The 26,390-nt window shown below is 49.2% G+C and overlaps 1 protein-coding gene across 2 annotated transcripts in view; it reads right to left on the bottom strand.

Moving 5' to 3' along the window:
- USP10 (ubiquitin specific peptidase 10) overlaps positions 1–26,390 on the bottom strand; it is a 943,776-nt gene that overhangs the window by 317,964 nt on the left and 599,422 nt on the right. For both annotated transcript variants that reach the window (XM_069636257.1, XM_069636260.1), the window contains one exon: positions 22,462–22,517. In XM_069636257.1, coding sequence (XP_069492358.1) covers positions 22,462–22,517 — 56 coding nt within the window. The remainder of the gene's footprint in view (positions 1–22,461; positions 22,518–26,390) is intronic.

Genomic DNA, 26,390 nt, shown 5'->3' with positions numbered 1-26,390 from the left:
GGTGATCACCCTGAACCTTATCCGAATGGGACCTCGATGGATCCCGATGAAAATCGCGCCGAGGGCCCGAGCCCGAAGGCATACGAGCCACGGATCAAGGCCGTTCCTTGCCGGCTTCTTGCGAAGGCGCGGACGGAACTGTGCCCTGGGATTGGAAAATCACCAGCATCCGCTCCCTGAAGGCTGCCCAATCCTCTGGAGTCGAGGACTTCGTCGGGCAAGACACTTTCCTCGTGGCGCCATCCTGCGAGGACGACGGAGAAGGCAACCGGTCACAGCGCTTCCTGGAATGCTGAGACGAGGAAGACGAATGGCGAGAACCACTCGGGACCGAGATCCCGGGACTCCTTCCGACGCGGAGAGTTGCCCCTCGAGTCGTTGGTGGACATCCCCTTACAAGGTTTACGAGACTGGGTTTAGAACCAATACCTACCTGAAGCTTCCCCTTAAGCTCCCACAAGGCCTTAGCAGTCAGAGACTGGCATTTTGAACAGTCGTCAGCGTCATGACTCTCGCCCAAGCACCACAAACAAATGCGATGCAGGTCCATTATTGATATCTTCGACTTGCAGTTTCGGCAAGTCTTAAAGCCAGACCATGGAGTGGGAGGGGTTGAAGAAGAAGACATTCACGAGGAATACACAAGGCACGCGTAGTCTCCGGAGCAAACACGTTTGCAGAAAAAACGGAACTGAGGCAACGGGCGCCGTGCGTCCTATTTATAACATCCGGTGACGTCGCCCTTGACGGAGGCCTTCGAGGGACATCGACCAGACGCAATTGACGCAGGACGCACTCTGCCGAAAAGATTTCCAAAGTACACAGCTGTGGCCATTACATGTCAAAGATGTGGAATACGTTGGCGGACACAATCCACTCTAAATAGGGTTACGATATCACTGTAAAGTGATATATATTCCATACAAGAATGGATCACCATTTGTATCGTGAATGCAAGCAGACATCCAAGGCCAAACGATAATTATGTGTTATTATATAGCACTTACGCTTAAGCACTTCATATAGAACAAATATACATACAATATCACCCAACCTGTGTTGGTAGTCATTTATCAACCTCATCAGGATTAAAGGCTGAAATGATCTTGCCGGGAGCCGAACATGCAGATCACACACACATTGCAGCAGCAAGCGCTCAACTCACTGAGCTATCTTGCCGGGTAGAGCTATCAGAAAACCAGCCACTCCAGAAACAAAGTGCCACATGCTGCTGGCCACAGCAAAGGAGCCTACATTAAAACTTTTTTTTTTTTTTTTTTTTTTTAGGGGTAGCAAGGGAGATCACAGGGGTAGCAAGGGAGATCTCAGGGGTCACAGTTGCCACCACTGGCAACCACGAAATGACTTCCCTGGGTCTAGTCCTGAACCAAGTAAGCAGCAAGAGCGAGAGGAGCATACAACAAGATACGCACCTCAATACGGGAAAGCAATTTCATGTATAGATAGAAGGGAAACCACTCACTGTTAAAACCCACAAAGCCAAACCTGCAGCATATCGGGGAAGAAAAACAGAGGGAGGGAGTGAGAAAGGAGAGGGCGAGAGTGAGGAGAAGGAACACGTTACTTACCTCTAACTATTGTAATCCAGCATGGGTCTGGCATGGATTCACATGCTCATGAATATTCCCTGCCGTCAAGCTGGGAATCCTCTGTAAAAGAAAAAACGGTCACTTTCAAACTGTATTTCTCCTTTACACCAATCACTGTCCTCTGGGTCATACATATCCCATCCAATGACAGTACTCTCCCTAAACCCCTCCTCTGGCAGCCATCTTCAGATTTGGTAAGCACTTAAAGTGGCAGTAGGACCAAGCAGAGCCGCAGAGGGGTAGAAGAGAGGGTTCTCATGTGAATCCATACCAGACCCATGCTGGAGAACAATAGTTACAGGTAAGTAACTTGTTCCTTCTCCAGCATGGGTTCTGGCATGTATTCACATGCTCATGAACAACAATTACACAGCAGTACATATACACAACCACGGGAGTTGGCAAGGCTCAAGAGAATTAATAAACACTCACCTCTGGAACAGACTCATCTCAAGCGAACAGGTTGCGTAGCACTGCTTGGCCGACTCTGGACTCTTCCCTGGAATCGCTGTTGATGCAGTAGAACTTCGTGAAGGTGTGTGGAGCTCCATGTAGCAGCCCTGCAGGGGCACACCAGACAGGAAAGTCATTGTCACAGCGCTCGCTCTGGTAGAGTGAGTTCTTGAACAGGCGGCTAGTGGTTGATTCGCCAACCAATGACAGTGTACGATGCAGTTGGAGGGCCACTTTGAGATGGAAGCATTGGACAAGGCCTTCCCATGGTTCACAGGACCAAAGTTCACCAACAGTTTAAAAGTCTTCCGAAAACTCTTTGTGTCACATAGAACTTCATTGCACAGGCAACATCCAGCCAGTGCAAGGCCCTTTCAGCCGGTGACAAAGGCTATGGAAAAACACAGGCAACACCAAAGGCTTGTTGATGTGGAATTCCGACGGAACATGCCACATGAAAGAGGGGGGCGTCCGGCGCACCACGCTCGATTCGTGGAAAGTCAGATCTGGCTGCTTGCAGCATAGGGACTTTATCTCACCCAGATCCTAGCAGAGGTGATGGCCACAAGGAAAGCAGTTTTCCACAAGAGGAACTTGAGCGGGGCCTGATGCATAGGCTAGAAGGGAGTGGCCCATGAGCCTTGCCAGCACCACGTTGAGTTCCCACACCGGCGCAGGAGCCTTCACCAGCGTGAAAGAGTGAAACTGTCCTTTGAGGAACTCCTTGACGAGATGAGACCAAAGTGAAGATCTTCCTGGAGACCTGGTGTAACGGGAGATAGCTGCCAGATGTACTTTGATGGAGGCGTGCGCCAATCCGGCTTGGTCAAGGATAGCAAGAATGGAAGAATCTGCAACGCCGTGTCCCTTAGAGGGGTAATCTTCTGAGACCCGCACCACGTCGCAAAATGCTCCCATTTGTGAACACAGCACTTCAAAGTCGACGCCCTGGCCTTGGCAAGGACCTCCCAAAGTCCACCGGCAACTCATGCTCAAAACTCTATGGCTGCAGGGGCCAAGCCCTCTGGTTCAGTGATCATGGGTGAAGGATTGCGCCTCCTATGGTGAGAAGATACGGAACCACCGGCAGCTTGACCAGAGGCAACCCAGACAGGCTAACAACGTCCGGGTACCAAATCTGCTTCGGCCATGCCGGGGCATTGAGTATCATTCTGCATTGGCACTGAGTGCATTGATGAATCATAGCAGGAGAGGCAATGGAGGAAACGCGTACAGAAATAGTCCTTCCCGTGGGAAAGAACGCGTGGCTCAGGCTCCTCAGTTGGTGGAATCTGCTGGCAACCTTATGGCCTTTGGAGTTTGCCGCCGTTGCAAACAGATCTATCTTGTGCCTGCCCCACTTGAAGATGCAATCTAGCTCTTCCAGCCTAAGTTCCCACTTGTGGCAGGAGCGCAATTCCCTGCTGAGGGAGTCTGCAATGGTATTCTTGACTCCTACCAGGTGAAGAGGAATGAGTAACATCCCGTGTCCGAGGGCCCAGTGCCACAAGTCCAGCGCCTCTTTGGAGTGTGCTGGGGAACGAGTGCCCCCCTGCTTCCTGATGTAGAACATCGTGGTGGTGTTCTAGCTCCAGGAAATTTATATGAAGACCCTTCAGCACCAGTCCTCTGGCATGCACGCATCCGGTGTGGGAACCCCAGCCTTCTAGGGAAGCATCCGTAGTGACAGTCTCCTGGTGTGGGGGTTTTGAAACCCTGTGCCTCTGGCGATGTTGGTGTGAACGCCCCACCACCCTATCGCCCGATCGAACTCCTCGTCGAGCGGGATCTTGTCCGCAAAGCTTCCGGACACCTGTATCCAGCGAGCGTCAAGGAACTCCTGTAGAGATCACATCCGTAACCTGCAGAGCTGGATAAGGAAGCTGCAAGACGACATGCCGAGCAGCGACTTGATGGACCGCACTGTGGCGGTCTTCATTGACAACAGTTGTTGCACTTTTCCCCTGAATGGCTGCTACTCTCTCCTCTGAGGGCGACACCAGGCAGGAGACCATTTTGAGCCTGGGTCCTAGGAACAGCGCGTTTTGCAATGGTGTCAAGGAGGACTTTGGATAGTCGCAGTGTGTCCAACTGCCAATTCTCACGAGCGGCCTGGATAAGCCAGTCGTCGGGGTACAGGTACATATGTATCCCCCATAAACGCAGATTGGCCGGTGCCAGGCACTTTATGAACAACCTGGGGGCAGACTTCAAGCAGAAAGGAAGGGCCTTGAACTGGTAGTGCCGTCCCAGCACTACAAAGCGTAGAAACTTTGTGTTTCAGATGAATGGGGATGTGGAAGTAAGCGTTCTCCAGGTCCAGTGATGCCAAGAAGTCTCCTTTTTCCAGCTGGCAGAGCATGTGCTGCAAGGTGATCATCCTGAACTTCTGTGACTTGAGGTACCTGTTCAGACGTCTCAGTCTAGATCGGGCCTCCAGCACCCAGTCTTTTTGAATAAAAAGTATCTGGAATAGACTCGGGAGACCCGGAGTCAGTGGGGAACTAGCTCCATCACCCCTTTACGCAGCATGGCCCACACCTCCACCAAGAGTTAAGGGATGTGCTGCTCCTGTCGGGCCACCGGAGGGATCCGCAGATACCTGTGCTGAAACTCCAGGGTATGTCCTTGGGTGAGAGCATCCAGCACCCATCTGTCGGTGGTGGTCTTGCCCCACTCGCTGACAAATCCCGCCAGCCAGCCTCCCACCTGAGTGCACGGGTGGGGGGCCCGACATCCTGGCCGGTTCAGACCTGCTTTGTCGCCAGCGTCAAGCCTTGCAGGAGACGGCGGTGTGGCCCTCCTCCACCATAGGCCTGGGAACAGCCTCTGTAGGCTTCCTGAGTCGTGGACCTGGAAAGCGGACAGTACGCCGATGAAAAGCCTTTTGACGACATGCTCGACTTCTCAATGGAGGAGCGAAAGGAAGAGCGGTGCTGCTGGAGCGTACCCAGGGAACGGGCCGTCGCCATATCTGACTTGATGGTCTGTAGGGACTAGTCGACCGCTTTCCAAAAAAGGTCATCTCCGTCGAAAGGCATATCCAGTACCCTTGCCTGGACCTCCTGTTGGAAATGTGTGGCCTTCAACAAGCCTTGACGACAAAGGCAGACAACGTTCCCCATCTGCCAGAACCCAGAGTCAACAATGTACAACCCCACCCTGATCCCATGCTACCTCTACTCCTGGAAGAGGGCAATCGCCTCCATCCTCTTGTCGTCGGGGAGGATCTCCAGAATCGGGTCCAGCTTGTACCACAGCTCCCTAGGATCGCCGGTGTGCTGGCTGCCTTGATGGTGGACACTGCAGTATAAATGTCCGGAGGGAGTGACGACGACAAGGACGGGTTAGCTGACCGTGTCCTCGCAGCTGCTGAAACCACCAAATCTGGTGATGGATGCGACCTCAGGCACTTGGGTGCAGATTCCGGCACCCGGTACTACTTCTCCAGCCGATGCCGTTTGGCTCGAGCCATGCAAGGGTTCTTCAAGAGTGCCAGGCCCTCTTCCCACACGTCGTCCAGAAGGGGCACCGCCATGATAGTCTTCCTCTTAGCCTTGCACCTCTGGTACAGGAAACCCTCCTTCTTGGTTTCCTCAGGCACAAGCTGGAAAGCTCGGAGGCTCTGGCGACCATGGAATGGAACGACCCCATCAAAGTGTGGAGGGTCGACAATGTCCAGAGATGCATCCCTCGGCTGAGCTGGTGTGATCGGAACACTAGGCCCACGCTGTGGTCATCACTCTCCACATTCTTGTGGACTATGTGCAAGGACTCCAAGTCCTCGTCCGTGGATGAAACTTCCATAGCCTGGGACATAGTCTGGGGCAGTGCTGGGGCCTCCTCTCCCCCCCCTCCCCTTTTTGGTGCCGGGCTCAGAGAAGACATCCTCTTCTCCGGCGTGCCAGCAGACTTTGCCAAAGTCACTGCAGCGGTTTCTCGCCTCGGAGGCAGGGACACCTGTGGGGCCTACCTTTACAGGGTCAGCCCCTTTTGCCTTCGTGAGAGCAGCCGCCACCAGCTCCATCATCGACAGAGACTTCTCCTGGGCCTACTGGGCTTTCATGGGCAGTTCGGCTGTCTTCTCCTCCGTCCATGGCTTCTCCCGCAGCTTGGCCGGGTTGGATGATTTTCTTTGAGGAAGAGCTCGATTGCTTGCTGGCAATTGAGGCGGATGGTGATGTCGATCGTTCCCTGTCCATCGCAGGACCCGCTTGCCCAACGACCCTGGTGGACCCAGAATTGCGGTGCTTGGCCTTGTTTTGGGCCCCCACGGATGAGGCGCCCTCAAAGGACTTAGAAGCCCGCTCCTCGAACCGGCCGGTCCTGGGTGAGGCATGACCCTACTTGGAGCACGGGGCAGAAGCCTGCCTGCATGGCAGAAGTCATGCTGCAGGTCTACTGTGCCTATCCTTTGTCTTCTTGGAGAAGCCGAGGCAGATCTCGCCCTCTCGTTCCTTGTGGTCCAGATGAAGACAGAGGCAATGCAATTGCATGTCCTCCACAACACGTTTTGTAGCCCGCACTTGGAGCAGGGCTTCAAGGGGGGTCTATCTTCCTTCTCGTCTATCATGGTTGGAGAGCGCGAAGTAGGCCCGATGGCCTTCTGGAAACTTCAACGAACTTTGCCCTTGAGGAGCACTGAAAGTCACCGACAACGGTTCCGCACTGTGGGCTGAAGGAGAGAAGAGCACACAAGCTCTTTCAGAACAAAAATAGAACCTTATTTCGCAAAAACATTTAAGTAGCTTGCAGAGCAAATCTGAAGATGGCTGCCAGAGGAGGTGGTTAGGAAGAGGACAGTCATTGAATGGAGGCAGTATGAGCCAGAGGACAGTGATTGGTTTAAATGAGAAATACAGTAAGTGAAAGTGAAACTGTTTTTTATTTTACCGAGGATTCCTGGCCTGACGGGGAATATTCATGAGCATGTAAATCCATGCCAGACACCATGCTAGAGAAAGAGGGAATAACATCCCGGTGAGGAGAGAAAGGGAACAACAGAAGGAGAGCAAGAGTATCTGACATAGGCACAACATTAAAGAACCACACTATTCTTTTTGGGAAGACCTGGGAAGTCGTAGGTTAGAGAATCAAACATGAGGGAATTTAAATACACATCAGGCTTACTTTGTTACACCCGAGCAATTCTCTTATGTGCAACCAAGTCAATCTGCACTGACACCTTCCATTACTGCTAAATTCATTTAACTGGTTCTGGGTGAGTGCTTCCAGTTTAGAGGGCTCTTCTGAAGTAATAATTGGTCAGCCAGACTGAAAGGTTAATAGGCCAGCTTTGAAGTTGTGCAGTGGCTTTCAACTCCTTGATGCACAGCCACAGCATTCCTTTCTTCCAAAGCTCATCCACAGGGATTTGCCGTCTCCTTGGGGGTATTAAACCACACCGTAAGTCTGCCAAACCTCTTAGTTGGTTCCTTTGGAAGTCTCAGAGTGTAACATCTATTTTTTTTCTGTAAACAAAATAGATTTAGGGTAAACATGGTTAAACAATATTTTTATTTTTAAAAAGGCGGCTTATGTGGAAGTGAGTAGCCAGTTTACTCCGACACAATGTAAGTCAGACTTGAACCATCTAGGCAGGGTGAGTATACACCAAAGTGCTGAAGTATTAGGCACTCTTGCCTGCTTCACCCACACTTTAGTGGGCATGCCACAATCTGCATGTTTGTGTAATGCCCTTCAATTCCATAATACAGCACCATCAGAGCCTAGGTGGGCTGATCCTTAATATTACACTACCAGTAACAGACTGCTTTGCCATTGGCCTCCTATTACTCCGCTGTCCACCAATTAATTAACTGGTGGACAATACTTTTGAATGTTGACTGTTAAGAAGGACTCAGTATGGCGTAATATTGAACCAGTTTAACCCTGATATGGGCCGGTGATTATGCAGCAGTAGAATACACTGTGGTCGAGGAATTTGCTGCCTTCTTTAGACTGTGCCATGCTGTTCTTCACCTCAATAGATGTGATCGGCAGGATTGGCCCCCATTTTCCTTCTCTTGGCAGCTGCACTCAGCTCTGCAAACGACTGCAATGCCTCATTTTTCTGCCCCATATTCTATATAATAAAAGGCCAGAAGTAGGTTTGTCTGATGCAGTCAAGCACAGTAGAGACTGCCTGCTTCGCCTGTTGTCACTGCTAGAGGGAGCTATTACCTTAGGATATATATAGTGGTGCTACTGTGTGACTGAAAACCTACTGTATAAGATTACATGAAGATACACCACATAATAAATGAACACTGAACACGTCTTTCTTTATGCACTTTAGCCTGTGTACACAGACATTCACACTAGTACTGCCATAAAAGGCTAATCAATCTTTCTCTGCGACAAAGCACAGTGCCTCGACTCATCTGGTTTACCCCAGAAATGTTTCATTTGGAACTTCAAGTCGGAGACCGGACATACTCTATTCCAAGGACTGAACATGGAGCCTCAGGCTTGAGCCGTTATTTAAGGCAATGTCAATTAGACTGCATTGTATCGACTGATGCCCTTGGGTCGACATAGGTTTGTTACTTCAGTAGATGCACAGAACCTTTGTGGGAGACATCCATACTTAGTTTGTGTGGCTCTGTTTTCCCTATTAATCTTGAAGTATCAAACCCGTGAAATCTTGCACTGCCGCCCTCAAGTTAAAAGAAAGTAAGCTGGATGTTAAGCTTCAAAATTGGAGCCGAGAGTCGAAGTCCCCAGTTTCTGCAAGCTTGTGAAGGTAACCACCCAGCCTGCCATTCCCCACGCTAAAGTCAACAGAGCAGAGAGATTGTAGCAGCTGAAGCCTGGGTACGCACTCCAAATGGACAGTGCTTGTAAATGAGGTTAATCCTGCTGCTCTGCAAGTTCTCACGAGTGCCCAAGGCAGTGCTGGAAATGGGATGGGTGATTTTCTGGTTTTCTAGTGATGGAGGGTGGGTAGAGGGATGGGGCGGCATAGGGGTGGAGTCATTGAAGTAAATCATTATAAAACACTTTTTTTTACAGCTGACTTGAAACGTGCAAATAGAGACTATATAAATCCTTATAATAACAGGTTGCGCAAATGGAGTATTACATTAGCTTTATTTTCTATATCCTGAATGGATGCCTACAATTACCAGCGTGACCCAGGACCCCCACCTCCTGTGGTAAGGCGTATGCCCCAAGCTGCTTGACTGCACGGCAACCCCTCTGTCCCCCATTTTTCACTGCGCTCTCCGTGCCTTCTGTGTTCCTCCCCCTACTCACACCCTCCCCCTAGCATGTCCACTCCCTTCCCAATTGGCTGTTTGCTTCCAGGATGCACAACTTTAGCCCCGTTGCAAGAAGCCATCTCCTTTTTCAACGGGAGCCTCGTGTGACGTAGGACCACCAACCCCTGAGGTAAAGCATGTGGTCCGAGCCGCTTGCCTGCACGGCATCCTTTTTTTTCCCTTTTCCCCCCATTTTTCAACACGCTCCTTGTGCCATACCCGTTTCTACCCCTCCCTGATTGGCTGATTGCTTCCAGGAAGCGCAGCTTTTTTAGCCAAGAGACCCAGGGCAGCCTTGCCCAGGCAGCCGGCTAAGGGCTCAGGCAAAGGGCACCTCCATTGTCTGTTTGACCTGGGTACCCATGCCAGGCCGCCAAAACTGTCTGCAGCAACTTCCAGGTAAAAGAATACTATTTGGTTACATACAGTTGACCACTCCATCCTAATCGGTCTGCTGGTAAAGAAAGGGGTATCAGGCCTGGTTTTAATGTTTTCTGACGGCCCGGGTTCAGACTCTCTCTCTCTTTATACATTTCGTTCTCTCTTTATACATTTCGTTCTGTTCTGGTGACTCTTTCCTGTGGCGTTTCCTAGGGCTTCGCCCTGTCCCCATGAAATTTAACACCTATATTCAGCCTTTGGTCAAGCTCATCCATGCCTCTGGTGCCATTTGTATGCAGATTATACGCAAATCATTGTTCAGATCTATCTTCATCAAAATGATCCTGCATATCAGCTGCATAGCTGCCCGGAGGCAGTGGGAAGGTGGATGAGCAATAATTGGCTTAGGCTGAACAGCGACAAGATGGAGGACCTGTTGGTGGATCACCCATATGCTGCTGCTCTGTGGACTTCTGATTTCTGGCCTGTCTCCCTTGGCTCCCTCATGCCCTGTCCTAGTGGTGAAGGATCTTGGTATTGAATTATCTGTCTAGCTTTCATTGGATGTGTAGGCTGCAGCGGTCTGCCAGTCTGGACACTTTAGATTAAAGATCTTGCGCAACGTCTTATCTTTTATTCCCGCTCACTTGCATGCCCCTGTGGTGGCTTCTCTTGTTTTGAGCTGTGCAGACTACTGCAATTTGCTATTTTTATCCCAGCCGCAGTACTTGCTACAACGGCTTAAAGTCCTAAAAATACGGTAGAGCGAGCTGTGATTCGTGTTCAGTTTGCCTCCCACATTTCTCCTGTGCTCCGCCAAATTCACTGGCTCCCTATTGGAAAATGGGTTCAGTTTAAATCCCTGTGTTTTGTACACAGGACTTTATAGGTTGGGGTTAGAGTACCTTCAGCAGAAATGCCAGCCGTATGTTACCTGTGGCTCTCTTCAATTCCAAGAGAATGCAGTTATCTTTGTTCCAAGGATTCAACTTTCTCGTGTTGGCGGCCGTGCCTTTATTGTGGCGGCCGCCAAACTTTGGAATTCACTGCCTCGGTAGATGCAGAATACGTAGTACCATCTGTCTTTTCGCCAAGCCCTAAAAACCTTCCTTTTTTAGGTGGGGGTTGTTGCTGGTTACTGTTCCGCTGGTCTTAGCACCAAGATGCCTATTGGTGAACGGACGCTTAATACATTTTTTTAACATAACAGTGATGTATTGGTGACTCCTGTTTTGAATTTAGTTGCATTCTGTGATTAAAACATAGCTGCATATTAAGAAAAACACATGGTATTGAATCAAGGTGCATTTTGATCATAGCCACTGTATTGAATTGAGGCTCATTTTTTGCATGGCCACTGTATTGAATCCAAGTGCATTCTTTTATTGAATAGGCTATTGCTGGCCTTTGAATCATGCCACTGTGTTGAAAGCTAGCTGCACTCTGAAGTATGCCACTGTACTTACCACCCTGCGCCTTGCTCCTCTCCAACACACCTCCCAAGTACACTACATGCCCAAAGGGCCAGCCACACTAGACACAAAAACACACAAACCACACATCTACCAGAACAAACCACCTCAGGAAACAACCAGCCAGTGCACACAATCAAAGCACACACAGAAAGCTGACATGCACAGACACCGGTTTCTCCTCGTTCTGCAAGCATCAACGGAAGAGCACAACCTCCGTCCTATCCCTCTTCTGTGACTAACTTACCCCGCCCTCTTTCTTACAGAGCCACGTGGAGTGCCTGGAGACCATGCAAATGGTAGTGGTGTGTGGTATAAATCAACAGAACATAATATATTAAAGTGAATTCCAAAGATGTAGTAATCATTAAGTTATGGTGAATGTAAGTGACAGAGCGGGTTTTTAGTCTGTTGCTGATGGACTTTATTCCTAGTTGGTGTCATATGGGTGTGTTAAACTAAACATCTAGCACCAAAAAGACCGATGTTGTCTCGACGATCCTTGATGTACCCTGGTAGGATTTTATCCACAGCATTATATTCTAATTTATTACAACAGTTATGGGTCTAATGCAATAAATCTTCTTTTATTGGTTGATTTATTGACTGCAACCAACGTCTTGCCCAAGCAACATCATGCCAGGTGTGTAAAGGTCGTCAGATCAGAGCCTCCAAAAGAGCCTATATGTAGGTGAACTCCAACCACAGCAAAATGGACTGTATGCCCCTCACAGTCCTAACATTAGTCAATGCCCAGCCACACACAGCATATGTACCAAACCAGAACCTAAGGACATAAGAATGTGAGAACAATATCACAGCTTACTTCAATGTACTTAGCCCGTAGAGAATATCACAAGATTGAAATTCCCTAATGAGCAATAAAAGCCCAATTCCTACAAAACCATACACACATCCCAAAACTGCCATATGGAAATACAGGTCAACCACACTTTTGCTCACCACAAATAGTTAAAATGTAGAGCAAATTTCCCCACTCCCCTTGCCCCCACCAACTCTCTCATACAATGGTGGAAAGGTTGATCTCAACAAATCTGCATTAAGCTAAACCTGAATGGAACCCAAGTACTAAAAGAAAAGCTAATCACGAACAGCACTTTCCCCATATCGCACATGCTTGTGGCCGTCTCAGATCTGCCAGTCAAGACTTGCCATGACAAAAATAGTGTGAGCTCACTGCCCACAGAACCACGTTTGTTGGGGAAGGAACAAGTTACTTACATGTAACTGTTGTTCTCCAGCATGGGTTTGACATGGATTCACATGCTCATAATATTCCCAGTCGTCAGGCTGGGAATCCTCGGTAAAGAAAAAATCAGTATCAGTTTAGTTTCTGATCTGTCTTTCTTAGTAGCAACCAATCACTGGTCTCTGGGTCATACTGCCCCTAGCCAATGACTGCCCTCTCCCCAAGCCCTTACCCCGGCAGCCATCCTCAGATTTAGTAGCACGTAAAGTGGCAGTATGACCAAGTGAAGAGCCGCAGAGGAGAAGGAGGGAGGGTTTGCATGTGAATCCATGCCAGACCCATGCTGGAGAAGAACAAGTTACTCTCTTACCTGGTAACGTTCTTTCGATGGGATGGTCCGACGACTTATTCCATATCGCTCCCTCCCTACCTTCCCCGCTACAGAATTTCTTATGCGATTGCAGCTTACGTTTCCGCAAGGCTTTGTGTGTCTGACTGGCAGAAGACTGGTGGCACACGTTCTGGGAAAAAAGTACAACTGAGGCTACAGGCGTCGTGCCTCCTACTTATAACATCCAGTGACGTCGGAGGAGGTCCTCGAGTGCGGCGTATCGACGTCATTGATGCAGCACGCAGAAGATTTTCCGAAGCAGCACAGCTGTGGTAATTACTGTCATAGATATGGAATACGTCGGAGGACCCAATCCCCCCTCGAACAACAGTTACAGGTAAGTAACTTGTTCCTTCTCCAGCATGGGGTCTGGCATGGATTCACATGCTCATGAATATAAGAATACATAGCAGTACACACATGCACAACCACGGGAGGTGGCAAAAGGCTCAACATTAAGCATTACATAAACTCAACATTAAGCAACTCTTAACTCGTCACCAGGCCCACCTTCAGGCGAACAGGTAGCGCATCACTGCTTGGCCGACTCTGGACTCCTCCCTGGAATCCCGGTCGACGCAGTAGAATCTCGTGAAAGTGTGCGTCGACCTCCACGTAGCAGCCCTGCAGATGTACAGCAGGGGCACACCAGACAAGAACGCCGTAGTAGCAGCGATCGCTCTGGTCGAATGGGCTCTCGGATGGGCAACGGTCGGTTTGCCAACCGATGACAGTGCATGATGCAGCCAGAGAGCCATCTAGAAATGGAAGCCTTCGAGAGAGCCTTCTCTTGGTTCACAGGTCCAAAGTTCACAAATAGCTGTGATGTCTTCCGCAAACTCTTTATTCGGTCCATGTAGACTCTAGCTACATCCAGCGAGTGAAAAGTCCTGTCGGCCGGTGGCGAAGGAAAGAAAACTGGCAACACCAAGGGCTTGTTAAGATTGAAGCCCGACGGCACCTTGGGCATGAAAGAGGGGTGCGTCCTCAGCACCACCCTCGTATCGTGAAAAGTCAGGTATGGAGGCTTGCAGGATAGGGCCTGAATCTCTCCCATGCGTCATGCAGAGGTGATGGCCACAAGGAACGCTGTCTTCCACGACAGGAACTTCAACGGAGCTGAATGCAAAGGCTCGAATGGCGGCCCCATGAGCCTGGTCAGCACCACGATGAGCTCCCACGCCGGGGCTGGAGCCTTCACCGGCGGGAACGATCGGAACAGTCCCTTCATAAATTCCTTTACCAGCCGATGAGACCACAAGGACGGCCGTCCTGCAGTTCTGGTGTATCGGGAGATCGCTGCCAGATGTATCTTGATAGAAGCGTGAGCTAGTCCAGCTTTGGCCAGCGACAGTAGGTATGGTAGCACTTGAGGTGTCGTAATCCGTAGAGGGTTGATCTTCTGTGCACGGCACCAGAAAGAGAACCTCTTCCACTTATGTCCTTAGCACTTGAGAGTTGACACCCTGGCCTTTGCAAGAACCTCTCTGCAGTCAGCCGGGATATCGTACGCTCCAAACTCTAGTGCTGCAGGAGCCAGGCCTGCAAGTTCAGCGACTCTGGGTCGTGATGAAGAATGGCGCCTCCCTCTCTGGAGAGAAGATCTGCGTCCATCGGCAGCTTTACTGGTGGGGACGCCGAGAGGTCCAGAAGGTCCGGGAACCAGATCCGTCTCGACCACGCCTGTGCGACGAGGATCATCCTGCACTGGGACCTCTTGAGCTGGCAGATGAGTCGAAGCAGCAGCGGCAACGGAGGAAACGCATACAGGAACAGACCGTCCCAGGGGAACGAGAAAGCATCGCCCATGCTCCTCGGCTGGGGAAACCTGCTGGCGAACCTCTGGCACTTGGAGTTCGTCGCCATTGCGAACAGGTCAATCTGGGGTTTGCCCCATCGTTGGAAGAGCCGATCCACTTGATCATAGCGTAGTTCCCACTCGTGGCATGAGCGCAGCTCCTTGCTGAATGAGTCGGCGATGGTGGTTTTTTATTCCTGCCAGATGGAAGGGAACCAGAAACATCCCCAGGGCGACGGCCCAGTGCCACAGATCCTGGGCCTCCTTGGATAGGGCTGGGGATGAGGTGCCTCCCTGCTTCCGGATGTAGAACATCGTGGTGGTGTTGTCGGTGAAGATCCTCACGACCTTCCCCTTGAGGGACGGGAGGAACGACTTGAGTGCCCAGAACACGGCGCGGAGCTCCAAGATGTTGATGTGGAGGGACCTCTCCTGCGGGAGCCAAAGGCCTCTTGCATGGAGATCTCTGGTGTGCGCACCCCATCCCTCCAGGGAGGCGTCCATCGTCACTGTCTCCTGATGTGCTGGGGTCTGGAAGTCCGTGCCCGCCGTGAGGTGTGCACAGGTGCTCCACCACTGAATCGTCCGACGGAAAACCTCGTTGAGCGGGATCTGGTCTTCGAAGCTGCCCGCGGCTTGCATCCAGCGGGCGTCGAGGAACTCCTGTAGAGGACGCATCCGTAGCCTGCACAGGCGCACTAGATAGACGCATGAGGACATCATGCCGAGGAGGGACTTGATGGATCTCACCCTGGCCACATCCGTGGCTAGCAGGCGCTGCACCTTGCCTAAGATGGCCTTCATCCTTTCCTCCGACGAAGACGCCAATCGTTCCACTGTATCGAGCTTCGCTCCCAGTAACAGTGCCACCTGCAACGGAACCAAATGGGATTTTGGGTAGTTGGAGAAACCCAGCTCCGTGAGTAAGTCAATCCAAATGGTAGAGCTCTGAATTTGTAGTGGCGTCCTTGGACTACGAATCTGAGGACTTTCGGTGTTCTTTTAGGATGGGGATGTGGAAGTAAGCATCCTCCAAGTCCAACGACTATAGGAAGTCGCCCTCCTCCAGCTGTCCCAGCACTTGCTGGAGAGTGACCATCCTGAACTTCTGTGCCTTGACTTATTTGTTCAACCGACATAAGTCCAGGATGGGGAGCCAACCGCCTGTCTTCTTTCTGACGAGGAAGTATCTTGAGTATACTCCGGAGCCTCTTGGGGACAAGCTCAATGGCACCTTTGAGTATCGCCTTTACCTCCAACAGCAGTTGAGGGATGTGATTTTCCTTCATGGCCACGGGAGGAATGCGGGGACACTTCTTTTGGAATTCGGGAGTGTGCCCGTGGGCCAGGACATCCAGCACCCAACGGTCGGTGGGGGATGGACTCCCACACGCTGACGAACTTCGCCAACCGGCCTCCCACCGGGGTGCTTCGGTGGGGGCCCGACGCTACGGCCGGTTCAATCTTGCTTGGAGGCGGCCTTGCCGCCTTGGCCTCCATGGCGACGACGCAGAGATCCTCCTTGCTTGCCGCGACCTCTGTAAGCCTCTTGGGTTGAGGAGCGGGCCGCCTGGCTGTACTTAGAGGAGCCACCGCCTGATCCCTTGGAGGCCCTCCGTCTGCCTCCGGCGCTCCGAAAGGGCCATCATTGCTGAAGGACTCCCAGGGCTCGGGCCGTCTATGTGTCGGCCTTGATGGCCTGCAGCGACTCATCCACTGTTTTCCCAAACAGGTTGTTGCCGTCGAACGGCATGTCCAAAACCCTGGTCTGCACATCCTGATGGAAGTCTGTTGGCTTGAGCCAGCCTCGTCGTCGAAGGCAAACACCGTTGCCTAACTGGCGAAACCCGGTGTCTGCAATGTCCGTTGCCACAGTTATGGTGTGATCCGATGCCACCTCACCTTCCTGCAGAATCTCCAGGGCCTCTGCCCTCTTGTCCTCTGGTAGGAAGTCCAGTAGGGGGGGGGGGCTATCTTGTACCATAGCTCCCTGTCGTAACGGGCCACAATCGCTAAGGCGTTGGCCGCCTTAATTGTCGTCGCCGTCGACGAGATGACCCGCTGCCCCATGGCGTCCAATTTCTTACCCTCGCCGTCAGGAGGGGAAGTAGAGGCTGTCGCCCCTGCCGCCTTCTTCTGGGCCGCCGCTGAGACGACCGAATCCGACGTAGGTTGAGCCCTGAGGCACAAAGGGCCGGCTTTGGGGACCCGGTATTTCTCGTACCTGTCCCTCTTAGCAGGTGTCGTGGACGAGTTCTTCAGGATCACAAGTCCCTCGTCTCAGATATCATCGAGTAACGGGACCGCGAGGACCGTCTTTCTCTTGGCCTCTCGCCGTTGATAGAGGAAACCATCCTTCTGTTCCTAGGGGCAGAGCTGGAAGAGCTCGGATGCCCTGGCGATCATGGCGTAAAAGGAGCTAATTTCATCGGGCAGGGAAGCCCGAGAGAGTGGTGATGGAAGGTCCGTCCGGTCGTCTCCACCGTCGTCATCCGTCCCAGTCGTCGTATCCGTCGCCGTGTCATCCCTGGGGTCCGCTGAGGGGGATGAGGGCTCCACAGGTCGTGGGGGCATGAAGGGCGGGGAGGGGTGAACTCTCCTCCGCTTGTTCGGAGGGCTTCCCGAAAGGCCTGATCGTCAACCGGGGTACGTGGTAATCTCGTCCTCTCTTTGCATAAGGTTTGGATTGCCATCAGAATGGCCGCCGAGATGTCCTGAGGCTCGGGCAATGGCTGCGACAGGAGGGATGGCTGCTCCTCCATAGGGGCCTCATCAGCGCCACCGTCGCTTTCTTCGACCACCTCTTCGGGTTCACTCCTGTGGGATCGTACCTTCTCGAACCTCTCGTTGAGGTTCTTCACAGATTCCACCAGCTCCTCCTCAGAGGCTGAATCCATGTCTGTGATGGCCACCGCCCCCCCGCCCCCCTCTTTTTCCACTGCGGTCTTCACGGGGGTCTTGCCGATGGACTAGAAAGAGGATTCCCTCCGCGGTGGCAGTAAACCCTGGGCCCCGAGATCGCCTCCACTGGTGTAGCCTCCCCAGGCTTCGCCAGGGCTGCTGCGACTCCCTCAATAGAGGCCTTAGCCGGGTGAATCAAGGCCTTCGCCACCTTTGGCACGCTTGAGGCCTTCACCTTGGGGGGGAGGGTCACCGCCTCGCTCCCCCTCGGCTGAAGAGCCCGACCGTTCAGCACTCGCGGTGCTTAGCCTTCTGTTGGGCCCCCGTCGCCGGGGCGCCCTCACAGGATTTAGAAGACCGCTCTGACCTTTTCTTCTTCTCACTGCTGGGCCCTTCTCCAGCCAGCTGGCGAGGCGGGAACAACAATCCCTCATGGTCCGTTCTGATAGGTTCTTGCAGAACGCAGTGTCCTTCTCCACGTGCGTCTTGTCCTCATGAAGGCAGTAGAGACATCTCGAATGCTTGTCCTCCTTGAAAACATTCTGTAACCCGCATCCAACAGCTTGGATACGGGCGTCTAGCTTCCCTTGTCCTGGGCCATGTCCATGGTAGGCCTCAGATCTTCTGGAATCCTCCAAAAAGCGTAACTCGACGAAAACTTCACCCTTGAGGGGCATAGAAAATTCAGAAACAGGTCCCCATTGATCGGAAGTAGAACGGTGGAGCTTGAGGCTCGATTTAACCGAAAAATGAGAAAATCTCTTTGAAAAAAGCACGAAAACGCAGTAAAAGTTTGAGAGCTATAGCACGAGGACTCCAAACACTTGAACGTGCAGTAAAAATCTGAGGATGGCTGCCGGGGGAGGGGCTTAGGGAGAGGGCAGTCATTGGCTGGGGGCAGTATGACCCAGAGACCAGTGATTGGTTGCTAAGAAAGACCGATCAGAAACGAAACTGATTTTTTCTTTACCGAGGATTCCCAGCCTGACGACGGGGAATATTCATGAGCATGTGAATCCATGCCAGACCCCATGCTGGAGAAAAGATCCTCCACCCTGAGGCTCGCTCAGTAGACATCCTGCCAACAAAAAGATCTCTTGATTGGGCCCCGCCCTCGTCCCCCACATACACATTTAAACATAGGTGTTGGTTTACAGACCTCAATCCCTCTGATGTCTCTACAGTGGACAAATTTACAGACAAAAACAATGGGCAGTGGAGACATCCAACAACTGTGCTGCACTTGTCCATCATCTACACATGCAAAGAAGTGGGAAGACAGCTCACATTTACCATTTAGAAGTACACATGTGATGGGGAAACTCAAAGGCCCAACCACTCCACAAGTTTCCATCGCGAGAGAAACCACTAAGTGGATAGATGTCAGTGGCAATGAAAACAAATCAATACCCCTTGATTCCATGACAAATACACACACACCAGACGGACAGTGTCAAACCTTTTTTCTGGACAGATCCGCTGAGAAACCCACAGGACACAGATCAAACTTACAATAACCATCAGCACCAAGTAGCCACGAACATTTAAGATATTGAACTCTGACACATCCCACTTCAACTGGGAAACATTGCTTGAAACGGTGCAGAATCAAACAATGTTGCTATGCAGGACATTATAAGCCAAGCGAAGCAGAATCTGAGTCTCCAGCAGAGTTTGTATGAGTGATGTTTTATGTATGTACTAAGCTATATTATCTATGACCAGCCCCAAGTGCTACACTGATTTAGGTTTGGTATGCTACGCTATGTCATGTTTTAAGCTGTAGAAGAATGTTTGTAATATTCTACTCCGCTGGGATCAAGGTATTCTTTCCCTCAAGCTAAATGCATGTTATCGCGGATCTACTGTACGTACTCATTCACTCCTTTTGGGGGAGGACAAGAGAATATGATGTCAGTTTCCTTTTATACTTGCTGGTTAGGTCATTTTAATGTTGAGGTCTCAATGTTTTTCTTTAAACATGTCATGTTGAAGTGCTTTTCAAGAAGCCATAAAACACCAGGCAGCAACCCCTTAAAAACACCCACAAAAAAACAAACAGAAGGTAGACCTGGAAATCTAATCCAATAACTAGACCATACACCCCTATTTTGACCCAACATTCACATGATGCCCTCTATTAACAGTACACAGTAGCTGGGGCCCAGGCTGAGAAGGGTAGTTAAAGGCTGGATTATGTAAATTAACTCCTATAAGCGCCCAGCCTAAAAGGATTACTGCCTCACACACCAATAGAACAATTACCTTAAAGTCCTTAGCAGGACTCAGGAAACTCCAGTAAGGCCGGACTGGGCTTCTGCTCCCAATTAAGTTATAATCGAAATCCCACCCTCAGTTAAATGAGCCCATATTTTCCTTGCAGCTTTCCAATATATAGAATATAGCCATCCATGGCATAGGGGAGTACATAGAGGGGCTTTGCATGCTGCATTTTCATGTGCATTGTTTCCACATGCCTAGGCGCACATTGACACTGTGGAAGGCTCAAATTCTTGTCATAAGCACTTTGCGCACAAGCATAGGGTTGTGGTAACCATGACAATGAAGAAACCCAGAAATGTGAGTTTTTTTTGCTCCCTTTTAAGGGAGCTTTTGCAAACTTGGCAAATCCGGATCTGTGACATACAACCTCTTCCAAATGTTGGGGTCCTAGGGAAGAGTAAGGGCATTGTTGCATATGATTTCTTGGACATGGCTTCAACATGTGAAGAAAGGTAGGTTCTGAGAGCTGATTCACAGAAACACATGTGCAGAGAGTGTAGTGCACCCCTCCCGATATACATTTTGGCAATTAGATCCTTGGCCATGGCCCACTGTGGATATTCAGTCTCCTCCTCAGTCACCATTATAAGGCTAAAATGATACAATTAATGTTGCAGGGAGAGGGAATACGGAGATCTAAGCGTTTGAAGGAATGGAAAATAATAGAGTTAATGCCTGCATCACTCACTAACATGCCTGGCAACCTGCCGGTAGAATTCATACTTTGTGAACGAACTGGGCATATGCTCAATTCTCACCCTGAAATTACATTGTTTGAATTTTTATTGGAAGATGGTTAACTCTAAACCCAACACACTAATGAAAATTGTTGCAAGTGAGTATACCATAGATAGAATTAGACAGGAGTTTACTAATAGTGACTACTGGCAGAGGCCATGGCCTAGTGTAAACGTTTAAAGATCGATCCGTATAGGATTTCAGAAGACAAATTCAAAACTGTATTAACAACCCATATTGGTGCCCTTGATTGGAAGCAAACTATGCTAGCCCTCGCCTCTAAACCACAAAGTAGTTATTACATTCTGCATATTCAGTTTTCATCATCCTCCTAGTTATCTTAATGAATTCCGATCTGTTATATTTGTCAAGAGTACATGGAAAATAAATGTAATATTGGTAACGGGAGTACTTCCTGGTTTAAAGGAGACTATCTGGGATATATATATATATATATATATATATATATATATATATATATATATATATATATATATATATATATATATATATATATATATATATATAGGAAATTATATTTGTCTAATTTATCATTTTACAAAATGTTGGTATGTTAAAGAATTATTGGATTGAGGTCTTAATTAAGGATTTGTTTTACTGTTAATGACTTTTAAAGTACATTAATGTATTTGTACTAATGATTTTGTATGCATAAAACGTCACAAATTGACTATTACAGTACTACTAAAAAAAAAATGATCAGCTAATCTAGGACTTATTCCAGGTAACGCTCGAGTGAGAGTAGCTCTTGTTAGTTGGAATGAGGGCATCATAGCTTAGACCGGGAGGATAGTTCAGGGGCAGCATGCCTGTCTTTGAAGCAAGACAATGCAGAGCAACACAGGTTCAAATCCCTGTCCCATACTTAGAGAATGGTCTCCAGTGTTAAACATGCTACAAAATGTAACACTTAATTGTTGGTACTTTGGATCGAAGGAGTCAATGTAGTCTAAAGAAACCCTTAACTTTCTGTTGCCTCCTCAGTTGGATGCTAGAGAACAAATCTTTTGGCTATTGTATTGGTCCTGAAACCCACGAAGCAAGCACATGTGGTCTTTGTTTGGATGTTAAGTGGCTGTCGGTTGCTTGTCGATGACTGCTCATGTCTTTGCTGTCAGGGTGCTTGTCATTACTTTATTAATGTCATCCATAATGCAGGAAGATCAACACTAAATTGACACCAAGAACATTGTCCTGCATGGCCAGCTGAAGCTTAACAGCCTTTGGGCCAATTCTATCAGGATAAGTGCAATGCACATGCCACAAGCATGTTTTTAACATGATACAAAGTACACTTCAGAATAGCCCCAAAAAAGGTTTCATTTCACTCAGTGCACAGAGCATGTTTTAGGTGGGGTAGAGAGGCTGGCAAGGGAGCTAGTTTGGCAAGGTCTCTACCACCAAATTATGTATTTATTTTGTTAGCTGAGCAGGGAATCTGCAGAGCATCTAGAAACCTAGATATTCAATTTCTTCTCCTTGCTAAGTCAGTGAATTTGGGATCTGACTAAAGAAATCTCCTCACCACTTTAGTTGGGAACCAAGAAATTGCTAAGAATGTGCACCAGGTGAGGGTGCATCGTGGTGAGGGAAAGGTTTAAACTAAAGCGCAAACATGCAATCACCTGCTTGCTATGCAATCACTCAGAGCCCTCCTTGCATATAAAAGGAATGCTGCACAAAGACCAAGCCCATGTGATGGGTTAGACTGATACAACACACCCAAGCTAAAAAAAAAGATTTTGCTGTGCAAATGAACTTGGTCCAGGCCTTGGAAGGAAGGTTGTCGCATCAGTATGGAGGAATGGGGACGGGGCTTAAGAATATTTACCAGTTTATCGTTGACCATGATCTCTAAGCCTCGTAGGCACCCCGCACATGAGTCTTGGAGGCTAAATGGTCTTCCACCAAATATCCCATCAGTGTACAAGCTATGCTTACCTTGCTTCGGTTTAGGAGGTATTGGCATGTTTGTGAACTCGTTCATTAACCGGACACTGCAGTGGAAAAACAAAAATAATGAGAAGGAAAGGTCACTAATCTGATTCTTTGGAAAATGGTATAAAGTTACATTGGTTGACATATTTGCTTTCATAGGATTAATTGAAGGCCTTCACCTGCAGACCAAAAGGCCTTTGCGAAATCTAAATAGGAAAATATCCACAGGTAGAATCAATGTGATTTTTCTGCACCTTGCATATTCATAACACCCAAGTGAAGAACATAGTAAAAGCCATTCCGTAAATATTGCTTTTGAAGTAGAAGTACCATGTACTGCAGAAATCAGCGTGCACTACAGTTTTAGAATGTGAGCCCATCTCTTGTAAACTATCTACATGAGAAAGTGGGTTTTATCACCAAACTAAGCATCCCCCATTTGAAATTAAAGGTCAAAATGCATGGCTTCCGTTTAACAGCCTGTCAAGAACAATCCTTTTAATCCTTTTGAGTAGAGCAAGGACAGCATAACACAGGAATGTTTGTCAAAAGAAAGCAGCTGGAGATTTTCACAACTACAAGCCTGTATACCATGGTTTTTGCTGAAGTAAATTATTTACTTCAAAAGCATTGCTTCATGGGGAAGTATATTTTAATATGCGTTTTGATGGTTAGGGTGTATAGGGAAAGGATATGCAGTGATTTTTTAACTAATGAAAACTTAACGAATTTGAATTTTTAACGTACCCAAAACATCTATAAAAAAAAAATACGAATTATTGAAAATATATATATATATATATATATATATATATATGGGATACATTACTCACCGTAATCGTATTTCTGATGCTTGTATCTGCTTAGATTCACATGCTGTGCATAGGCCGACATCTAGTGGAAGCTGCGGAGTATTACAGTTTGTTTTTCGAAAGTCGAAAATGGGCGTCGACACAGGCGTGCCAGTAATACTATCCCTAGTGTGACGTCCACTGTACCCAAGATCCCTCACGCGTGTAGGATCCTCAGATTGTATTTTTTCTGACATGAGGAAGCATGAGGAGTAGCGTGAGTACAGATAATCCAAGCAGATAGACAGAAAAGGTAAGACTACAAGCAATCATGCGCCTTCTCTCGGAGGGGAGGAAGGGTGGGTCGCATGTGAATCTAAGCAGATACAAGCATCAGAAATACGATTACGGTGAGTAATGTATCCCTTCTGAGGCTTGTGGAATCTGCTTAGATCACATGCTGTGCATAGATTAGCGAGCAGTACCAGAAGAAGGAGGTGGGATGTGAGAAGGGTCATGAGCAAACAGGTGTCTTAGAACCGCTTGTCCCACTTGTGTATCTGTCTTGGAATGAGTGTCAATGCAGTAATGCTGAGTAAAAGTGTGAATAGAGCTCCAAGTAGCCGCTTTGCAAATGGTGTCGAGGGGAACATTTGCAATGAAAGCCAGAGTGGCACCAATGCCTCTAGTAGAGTGGGCCCTTGGCGTAAAAGGCAGAGTCTTGTCAGAAAGAGAGTAACACAGCTGTATACAGTTGATAATCCACTTCGAGATAGCGCCCTTAGAGACGCGATCCCCCTCTCTGCCTGTAGCTACGGAGACAAACAGTTGATCTGTTTTCCTTAGCGGTCTGGTTTTATTTACATAGTATAGGACCGCCCTACGCACATCTAGGGTGTGTAGTTTCACCTCAGCCGAGCTTTGCGGGTTCTGGAAGAAAGCCGGAAGCTCGATGGACTGGTTTACATGGAACTTGGATATGAATTTAGGTGAGAACCTAGGGTGTGTGCGTAAAACCAGTTTGTCCTTGTGGATAGTAAAGAAAGGATCCTGCACTGACAGAGCCTGAATTTCACTGACCCTTCTTATGGAGGTAATGGCTACTAAGAAGGCCGTTTTATAAGTCAGGTGTTTGAGACTACTTTTATGCATGGGTTCGAATGGGGGTCCCATGAGCTTAGCTAGCACCACGTTGAGGTCCCATCCTGGCGGTGGGTTCGAAATAGGAGGGTGAAGTCTCTTTACTCCTTCCATGAAGGCTTTAACCACTGGTACTTTCCACCACGAGACCTTGTTATGGGATGTGGTGTAAGCCGAGAGGGCTGCCAGGTGTACTTTCAGCGAGTTAAAAACCAACCCTGCATCCAGCAGGTGGAGCATGTATGTCACAACGTTGGAAGGAGTGCAATCAACCGGGTTGATTTGTTTATTCTGGCACCAGATAACGAATCTTTTCCACTTATCAAAGTAACAGTGCCTTGTATTTGGTTTCCTGGACTCCTTTAGAATGTCCATACACCTCTGTGGTAATTTGAGATGTCCAAACTCTATGACTTCAGGAGCCATGCTGCTAGGTTCATAGAGTTGGGTTCCTGATGCACTGTTTGACCCTGTTGCTGGGACAGTAGGTTGTACCAGGCTGGGAGTCTGATGGGTTCGCACACCGCCATCCTGCGTAGGTGTGGAAACCATGGTTGTCTCGCCCACATGGGAGCAACTAGGATGAGCGTCATAGATTCCTTGTTCATCTTGTACACCACCTTCCTGATGAGAGGAGTTGGTGGAAAAGCGTACGCAAACATCCCTGACCAGTTCATCCACAGGGCATTCCCTTGGGAGTCCGGCTGGGGGAACCTGGATGCAAATCCTGGGCATTGTTTGTCTTCGCTTGTGGCGAATAGGTCTATAGTGGGGAAAACCCCACTGAGAGAAGAGATCTTCTACTACGTCTCTGTGAAGGACCCATTCGTGTTCTTCTGGGAGGGAGTTTCTGCTTAGAGCATCCGCTAGGGAATTGAGCTCCCCTGGAACATGTTGCGATGACAGGAAGATGTTCCGTCTGAGTGCCCATATCCATATTTTCTGGGCAAGCTTGGACAGATTTGGCGAACGAGTCCCCCCTTGCTTGTTCAGATAGAACATGGCTGTCGTGCTGTCCGTCCTGATCTGCACCGACAAGTTCAGTAGATGGGGCTCGAACGCCCTTAGCGCTCGGAATACTGCCAGAAGCTCTAGCAGATTGATGTGGTTCTTGGCTACTGAGTGAGACCAGAGACCCTGAGCTGTGTGGTGGAGATGGTGAGCTCCCCACCCAGTCAGGCATGCATCTGTAGTCACCACGGCTTGTACTTCGGGATCGTAAAAGGGTTTCCCCTTTGCGAGATTCTCTCTTGTCCACCAGTGTAGGCTCTGTACGAGTGTTGGCGAAACGACCACTAGATCGTCCCAATGACCACTTGCCTGAGACCACTGTTTCGCCAACCATTCCTGCATGGGACGCATGCGCAGACGCGCGTGGGGGACCAGGTAAATGCATGACGCCATCATGCCCAGTAACCGCATAGCTTTGCGTACTGTTATCTGTTGACCTGACTGATAATGCGGAATTTGCAGAAGTATATTCCGAATTCTCTCTTCCGAAGGGAAGGTCAATCCTTTCTGAGTATCTAGGATAGCTCCTAGAAACTGTTTTGAGGTGCTTGGCACCAGACTTGACTTTTTCTCGTTGATGGAGAAGCCTAATTCGTGGAGGAGGTCGATAGTCCTCTGAATGTTTGACCTGCAAATTCCTGGGGTTTCCCCCGTTATGAGCCAGTCGTCCAGATAAGGGTACACCGGGATTGCTTCCCTGCGTAGGTGTGCAGCCGCCACCGCCAGTACCTTGGTGAATACCCTTGGTGCTGAAGCTATCCCGAAGGGCAGTACCTTGAATTGGTAGTGGCGACTGTCCACCTTGAAGCGCAAGTACTTTTTGTGCGCTGGGAGCATGGAAATATGAAAATAAGCATCTTTCATATCCAAGGTTGCCATGTAATCCCCCTTTTTTAGGAGGGGGATTACCTCTTGTAGCGTGGTCATACGGAATTTTTGGGGCTTGACATATTTGTTGGCAGGCCGTAAGTCCAATACTGGGCGCATTGT

The sequence above is a fragment of the Ambystoma mexicanum genome, chromosome 1q (assembly GCF_040938575.1).
Source record: "Ambystoma mexicanum isolate Mex_15411 chromosome 1q, UKY_AmexF1_1, whole genome shotgun sequence".
In the NCBI taxonomy this organism is placed as follows: domain Eukaryota; kingdom Metazoa; phylum Chordata; class Amphibia; order Caudata; family Ambystomatidae; genus Ambystoma; species Ambystoma mexicanum.
The sequence above is the reverse complement of the archived record's forward strand: the minus strand, read 5'-3'. Positions and strand labels throughout refer to the sequence as shown.